The 8,216-nt window shown below is 42.8% G+C and overlaps 1 protein-coding gene across 1 annotated transcript; it reads left to right on the top strand.

Moving 5' to 3' along the window:
- Nucleotides 1-1,580: 1,580 nt before the first annotated feature.
- LOC134473369 (ferritin heavy chain-like) lies at nucleotides 1,581-5,424 on the top strand. The gene is made up of 2 exons (XM_063237556.1): nucleotides 1,581-1,892; nucleotides 4,194-5,424. The coding sequence occupies exon 2, from the start codon at nucleotides 4,405-4,407 to the stop codon at nucleotides 4,951-4,953; it is 549 nt and encodes a 182-aa protein (XP_063093626.1). The 5' UTR covers nucleotides 1,581-1,892; nucleotides 4,194-4,404; the 3' UTR covers nucleotides 4,954-5,424.
- The last annotated feature ends 2,792 nt before the right edge of the window (nucleotides 5,425-8,216 follow it).

Raw genomic sequence — 8,216 nt, 5'->3', positions numbered from 1 at the left:
TAATTAAGTCAATCAACATCCCATGTCTGAGATGAGCGGGACTCTTTGAGAAGCTTCCTGAGTGTCACACTGTTCAGAAGCGATGGCCTCCTGGGTCATGTGTTCTAAGTGCACCTTGCCCTTTCTCCATCTGTCTAATGTCCAAAGCTGCCTGTCAGTCTTCCTGCAGTCATGTGTGGAACAGTTATTGCTAATACTGAAAAGTATGTCGCTGGGGAGCTGGGAGATTCTAAGTTTGAAACTAAAGATTTGTCTGTGTTTTATATTCTATGTTGTGTTTTATATTACTAAGGCAAAGGAATGGTTACTAAAATGTCAATCAAAAAATTCAATTAGTGAGATGCTTTGAGCTTTCCAGTTGACTGATATTTTATAGTACGTGACTTAAATAAAGTTATGGAGCACACTCTACCATGGCTGGTAGCAGTAAAAGTGAATTATGGAGTGACTCAGACTATTGAATATTGATTTCTTACAGACAGTGAAGTGGTTCTGTGTGGTGCGCTTGGATTCAGCCTACTAGTATCTGTGTCTTATTTGATGTCTCCTTGACTGGACCATTCATACAACCTTACTATGCTTCAATATCTACTCTTTAGAAGAAGGATACCACTCTTGCTTATGGGGTCCCTGTAAAGATTAGGTGAAATATTTCATGTTATTTTTTTCTATCTCAATAATCTTTTACTGATCATGTATTCACATTTCACTGTCAGAGATGTATTAGATACTGACAGAGAATGCTAAAAGATGATTTTCTTCTTTGACATTCTAATAATCTAATAATTGAATACAATTTCAGCTTTTCTGATCCCTAAAAGTCTACAAATTTTGAGGTTTTGTGATACTTGCTGTAAAGCAAAAGGAGGGTATGTATGACTTCTAAGAATATAAAGTTTTCTCTTTAAAAGAAATTTACTCACCAAATATTTTTAAATGCTAAATGCTATAGAGTTCCCAAAATGAACACAGCTATTTCTTTTCCTGCCCTTGTGGAGCTCACATTCTAATAATGGAGACTTTAGGAAATCAGAACAATACAATTCAATAAATGGTACAATTGAGGTAGGTTGAAATTACAGTGGTGACATAAAGTAAGTTAGGTTCTGCTTGAACAGAGCAGGACAGTTTCCATAGAGAGACAATGATGCTGAGGTTGCCAGGATGCATGGGATTTTCTGGGGGGAAAGAATGGCAGGGCACTTGATACAAGGGATACATCATCCACCAAGGTATGGAGGGCTGGACACACAGGGCAGCTGAAGAGCTGTAAGTCTGCTTTATCAGAACTTTGGGTGGGGAAGACATAGGAGAAGACCTTGTATACCAACCTGAGAACTTTGGTTCTCTCTGGAGAGTTCACGAAGTCACTGAAGAGTGTTAAACAGAGAGCAGCACTGCAAGAGTGCGTGTAAAAACCCTAATCTGATAATATTGTAAAGCAATGAAGAGACAGGCTGTAAGGAGGCAGATATGTGTAGTCCTCGGTAACAGCAATGAAAATGCGATAGCAGTGATTTATCATAAAGTGGGAGGCAGTAAAAGCGGCAGAATTTAGAACTAAGAGGGGCGGAGAGGAATGAGCTGAGAAAACATAGGAAACAATGGACTTGAAATTAACCAAAGTAAGGAACCTAGGCACAAGAGGAGGTTCTGGAAGAACAGTTGGTTGCTGGTGACAATGGAACAAGTGTGGGGCAGTAAGGAGACGGACTGAGAAGTTTGGGCTAAAGAAGAGGACCTAGAAATCACTGAACTGGAATTACCCAAAGGTGACAGCAGTAGAGTGATTACAAGAACAAGAATGAAGAGATCTGAGAAGTAACGCTTCCAGAATAGATGAAGAGGTCAAAATAAGAAATCTAGGAGAAAGCAAAATATAAGAAACCAAGGTAATATTTTTTGGTGTCTCTGTGTGTGTGTGTGTTTGCTTTTCAAGAAAGCATTTGTCAGAAACTAGGTAGAAAAAAGTCAAATAAGAAATGACTTATGAAGTGTAATATGAATTTAGAATGAGGGTTTCAGACCTCACAGGAAAGGTCTGATAAGGACACAGAGCCAATCACCAGCTTTTAGTTAAGGGGCAAGTGGAAGGCGGCTAAGTGAAGGTGACAATATTCTTTCAGAAAGACTGGCTGCGAAAAGGGGAGGACATATGAATGTTAGGGAGGAAGATACACACAATTAATTACCTCTTAAAACCATCTACCACATTTCCAGAGTACAAATGTCCTTCAAGTTCTATATACACAAATTACTTGAGTCTCCAAGAGCAATGATTTAAGTGAATTAGTGTCTTTTCCCCTCTACCCTATTCAGAGAAAATGAGAGGGAAAGGAAAGTCCTGTGATTACTTATTTAAAATATACTGAATATGTATTACATTCATTCAACAATCAGTTATTGAATACCAGTTATGTACTCACACTGTACCAGGCCTTAGGCAGAAAGAGGTAACAGTATAAACTGATATTTCTAAAACATTATATAAATAAATCCCGACTTACTAATAAGGTGACATTTCAATACGTAATATCTGCTAGGACATAAAGAGGGTGCATAACTTTGAGGTATACAGCTTTTTCTCTATAATTATGATGTGATATTAATTCACAACCTTTGAAATGCTTTTATCAGAATTTCCACTAATGGCAGCTGCCAACTGAATTATAGTTCAATTTTAGGAAGGCAAAGGAAACTAACCTCATATATAAAAAATATATGCCCTAAGACTATAGAAACCAAAGATAAAGAGGACAATAAAATTCAAAGAAAAGATTTCTTATTTTAAGGATTATAAAATTATAGTTCTAGACTTGTAGGATTTTTTTTAGAAGAAAACAATTTTTAGAACATTACTCAGTACCACATGGAATATTTAGGATTAGAAGGGGCATAATATGTGTAGCTATCAGATGATGGAAGGAAAAATATATGTATATAGCTAGAAAGCTTGATAGACACAGCAAATGTGAATAACTGGTGAATCTGGGTAAAAGTTGTTTTTACTATTTTTGACACTTTTTTGTAAATTATCTTTTTGTCTTTTTTGAGACAGGGTCTTTCTATGCAATTGGGCAGGCCTTGAGCTCACTTTGTAGCTCAGGCTGGTCTGGAACTCACAACGATCATCCTGCCTCAGCCTCTAGAGTGCTGGGATTACAGGTGTGCACCACCACACACGGCACTTTTCTGTAAATTTTAAATTATATAAATATAAAATATTCCCCCACATTTTATTCAATATAAGAGAAAGTACTACGAGGGTAAATTCAAAACCTTCAGATTCATCTCAAAATTATAAAGATCATAAGTTTATAAAGTGAAAACAGTCTGTGCTAGAAAAGCACTAAACAGGAAAAGAGAAGCCCTTGGATGCTAAAAATGTTACAAAATTCAAAATTCAATGGAAACAAGACAGTGCAAAGTTGTGTTGCCGAGGAAATTCAGCACTTGAGTGCCTGCCTCTGACCTCCAACCCCTTCCTCAGAGGCCTCAAATAAGTGTTCAAGTCTTGAGAACCACTATTCAAATAAAGCATTAGGATATCAAATATACCACCAAAATTGCTACACTTAACGGTCACATTTGAACAATATTCAAGTAAATTGCTTAAATAAACCATCCAGGTGATTAAGTGAAAAAAAATTGCACTTATGTTCACAGCCTTTCAAAATGGGGCATAGGTTAGAGCAGAATTGCCCAGGTTGCTCACTGAACTCTGCACGCATGCCCCGACTGCTAACCCCTGACTCCTGACCCCTGACGGCACCCTCAGAGAATGTCACCCCCACCAGAACGATCACTGCCCACTTCTGTTCCCCTGCTCCACCTCTTGGCCATTTATAGGCCCCTTCTCCTCTTCTGCTTGGCCTGCTTCTGGGTCCTTTCCCTTCCAGCTCCATCCACTACTGGAATCTTCCCCTTCCAGTCCAGTCCATTTCTGGAACGTGCCCCCCTAGCCCCACCCATTTCTGGAACCCTCCTCCTCCAGCCCTGCCCACTTTTGGGATCTTCTTTTTCTAGCCCTGCCCACTTCTGGCACCTTCTCTTTCTGGTCCCACCCATTTCTGGAACCTTCTTCTTCAAGGCTCCACCATCTGGGACCACCTCCTCTCAGCCCCGCCCACTTCTGGGACTTCCCCTTCCGGCCCCGCCCACTTCTGGGACCTTCCTTTTCCTCTTTGTGCTAGACGCGTCAGCCTCGCTCGCTTTGGCCTCTGCCTGGAGCCAGCCCTCCGCTGCCTGCTTTCCTCAGCCACCCTGGGGGGACCACGCGGACATCGCCAGCTGGGCAGCCGTCGCCGCCGCCGCCGCTGCTGCCCACCCGCTCGTGCTAACCACACAGCCAGCGCTAACCTGTTGGCCACCACCGCCCTCGCCGTTGCCTTCGCCGAGCCCGCCATGGCTGCCGCGCCGATGCAGCCGCCCCAGAACTACCACGTGGAGTGCGAGGCTGCAGTGAACATGCAGATCCAGCTGCAGCTCTACACCTCCTACGTCTACCTGTCCATGGCCTGCTATTGCCAGCGCCTCGACGTGGCCCTGCAGCACCTGGCGCGCTTCTTCCTGCGCCGCTCCCACCAGTGGCAGGAGCTTGCTGAGAAGCTCATGTTCATGCAGAACGAGCGCGGCGGCAGCGTCGTCCTCCGCGACATCGCGCAGCCCAACAGCGATGACTGGCATGGGGGCGCCTGGGCCGTGGAGTGTGCCTTCCACCTGGAGGACGCGCTGCGCCAGAGCCTCATGGAGCTGCACCGCCTGGCGGCCAGCCGAAGCGACCCGGCCCTCTGCGACTTCCTGGCGCGCCACTACCTGCGCCCCCTGGGCCCGGTGCTCAAGGGCCTGGGCGAGTACCTGACCGAGCTGCGCAGGGCAGGCCCCCAGAGGGAGGGCCTGGTCAGCGTCCTCTTCAGCAGGCTCAGCCTGGAGGACCGCGACAAAGAGGACTGAGCGTGGACTGTCCCCGGCACCCAGGGCGACAAAGAGGACTGAGCGTGGACTGTCCCCAGGACCAGGGGGTTCTCCCAGGGTCACCGGGCAGGGCAGGGCATGCGCGCACCTCTGTACCCACGATCATTTCAGTTTGTTCTGAGCGACTGTTGCTTCCAATGTAAAGTTACTTGGTTCTTAATGCAAAAAAAAACAAAATAAAAAAAATTGTTATAAGTAGAAATTTGATGTAAGATGCTGGAATGAAATGCTGTGATGCGTAATTGTTCTGGTGAAGCAGTAAGTGAAGCTTTCAGCAGTAATTGTTAAATGTCTACCATGTGACGGTTTATTGCAAAGGAAGGGACAGAAACGAGTAGCCAGAGTCCCTGTCCTTCCATCTCAGTTTATTCAGGAGGTAGACATGCAGTGACACAGGATGGGATGTGATGTACTGTGGTAAATGTTATAATAAAAAGCATGGCTAAGCTACAGGCTGCGAGTCTCATTCTGGCACGGGTCTCCAGAAATTCTGTCATAGTTTAGTGGCCTATGGAACAATGAATAGGAGGGGTGTGGTGTACACAGAAAAAGATTTTAAGTAAAAAGAATGCTTGACCAAACCTGCCTGGAAAATGTTCAGGAGTTAAAATCTATGAGGAGGATACAAATCCTAGGTTTCAGGACGTCTTGCTTGGACATGCTTCATCTATGTTCCCAAGTGCTGTTCACCAAAGAAGTAGGGAGCCTTGTAAAAGTGGGGAACTGGAGGAATGGGGCCCTGGCCATCATGGGGGTCCTGTCACTGTGGGTGGGCCCTAGAGTCTCAGCACAGTGTCTGCCTTTACTGGAGTGCCATCAGTGACCTGCCCACTTTGTATCTCACTACACATTTCAACCGTATCTTAGCCCCCAAGGAAATGATTGGTGTCAGATGCTATTCTGCTTTGTGCTTGCAGTAGTCTATTCTCTCATAGTAAGGGTTATGTGATGGGACATACAAAAGTGGGGGTGGTGGTGAGGCCCATAGGAGTTTGCATGAGCTTTAGTGGACTTGGGTGAGCAAAAGGGGTTGGGGGTGCTCACTGGGTTTTTTGCTGAGCTAGCAAGAGCAGATACACAGAACACCAAACAACTTAGAGAAACATCATAAGAAATGAGTTGTTAATGTGAGAGAAACTATTTTACATCAGCAATAAAAAATACTAGATTAATCATGCTGGAGGAAATCCAGTTATAAATTTAATTAATCTCATTGTTGTACAGAAAATATTAAAAAATACTGCATGTGAAAGAACAGTTTGCAGCCCCAAACATTAGCAAGAGTGGTATTAAAAATGTATGGTAGGATAGTAGTTAATAAAAAATGTAACGCTCTAGGGTTTTTTGAGGTTTGCCAAATTGTTAAAATTTGTAATATATAGTGCTTTTGTATTTATAATTTTGTGATTATTCTATTAACAAAGAACCCCAAATTAACATAAGCATGTAGTTTCACAAAACCTAGGTTCTTTTTTTTAAAAAATTATAGTGCTAAAAATTAGAGGTGAAAAATTTTTCCCTTGTAATTTTCCCGACCTCTGAAATTTCTGACCAAAATATTATGCAAGGACAATGGCCAAAAGCATATGTATATTCACACACATTATATTCATACAAAAGGAGAATGAAAATTACTATGAATGATATATAAGTTTTTAAAATTTATTACATTTAAAGGCATAAACCCTACTGAAAATACTTTAACCCTACTGAAAATACTTCAATTTGCTTCTAACACACTTACCCTACTCTTGTTGCCACTTTCCGAAGCAGTTTTGGCGTTCACCTTTGGTGTCTTTACAGGATGGGGTTAAGAAGAAAAGTGAATGCTGCTGCCTCATGCTGTCCAGTGGAAAAGAAGGGTGGTGTGACCATGATGTGCCCTCGTCTGCTTTCTTCATGTGACTGACATGCCTTAGACACTCCGCCATGTGACGTCTGGCTCTTCCTCACAGTCAAAATGACCCTGAAGTGTAGGTGTTCCAAATCACTTCAGGACACCAAGACAGCCAATGCAGCACCTCCAAAGACACAGCAGCGGACTTCAGAGTGCCTTCAGGATGTAGCCAGAGGACTGGAAAAAGGTGTAAAAGTGGGGAGTGTGTTGAGGGAGTCTATGCCAATGTGTCCTTTACGTCTGTAATCAGGATTTGAAATTTAAACAAGAACCATGTGTTTGGATCACACCTCATGTGTGTGTGTGTGTGTGTGTGTGTGTGTGTGTGTGTGTGTGTCCATGTACAGTAATGTATCATTCACCAGCAGAGTCAGGTCCTGGGAGCTGCATTCTTAGTTAATTTCATCTTTGTGGGAAGATGCCTAGGTGGTACAGGCCAATCCCTCAAGGCAGCCTTTCAAGGCTGTCAACAGATGAGGTTAACACAAGCTATTGGAGACTACTGACATATAACACAGCATAGTTTTATGGTAAATTTTTTTAAAAAATATAAATTCTGCTTATATGAAAGTTTCCAAAAGAATGATTTAAGTGTAGCAAGTACATAAAGCAACAACATTGCTATTTGTTGTTAAAGATTATGTGCTGCACATAGTTGTATGTCCTGGACTTTTATATGGCTGGCAGGTCAGTAAGTTTGTGGATATCACTAGGCTTGCTACAAATCCACAAGTAATTACTGTGCTATGCTAATGCAATGACGAAAATTTTCCAGCTGTCTCACATATTATGAGATCATTGTCATACACGTGTTCCCTAATTGGAATATTATGACTCTGTGTGTGTGTGTGTGTGTGTGTGTGTGTGTATGTGTGTATGTGTAACTCCCTCAGTTTCATGTTAATGTGTAGGAAGCTTGGGCACAGAGTGCCAACAGTAAGAGAGAAGGCATGGACCTTTAAGGGGTATGGCCGAGGGGCAGGCCTTAGGTCGTTCAAAGTGCTGTCTTAGAGACTGAGTGTTCTGGGACCCTGCTTAGTCCTTAGAAGACTTTTGCTGTAGAACAGTAAGCATGAGCCCTGAATTCCTGTCTTACGATGTGATTTACCCTTTTATTTACACCCTTCCCCACGATGCCATCAGTTCCAAGAACTTTGCCAGAATTGGTGCCATGCAGTTTGGACTTTCAGCCTCCAAAACCATGAGCTAAATAAGCCCATCTAGTTTATAAGATAACCACTCTTGGGCATTTAATTATAGGAATGGAAAATGGGTTGATGCAATAGCTAGCTAGCTAGAATAAATGGATACCTAGAATCAGATAGATAAATAGATAGACAAAATG

Source organism: Cavia porcellus, unplaced genomic scaffold, assembly GCF_034190915.1.
Source record: "Cavia porcellus strain 051 isolate PalLab524CR breed Dunkin Hartley unplaced genomic scaffold, mCavPor4.1 scaffold_1, whole genome shotgun sequence".
NCBI lineage: Eukaryota > Metazoa > Chordata > Mammalia > Rodentia > Caviidae > Cavia > Cavia porcellus.
Note: the sequence above shows the minus strand (reverse complement) of the source record. Positions and strands in the feature narration are given on the sequence as shown.

Excerpts from the sequence above, each read along its gene's own strand:
- LOC134473369 (XM_063237556.1), top strand. The coding sequence starts at position 4,405 with ATGGCTGCCGCGCCGATGCAGCCGCCCCAGAACTACCACGTGGAGTGC.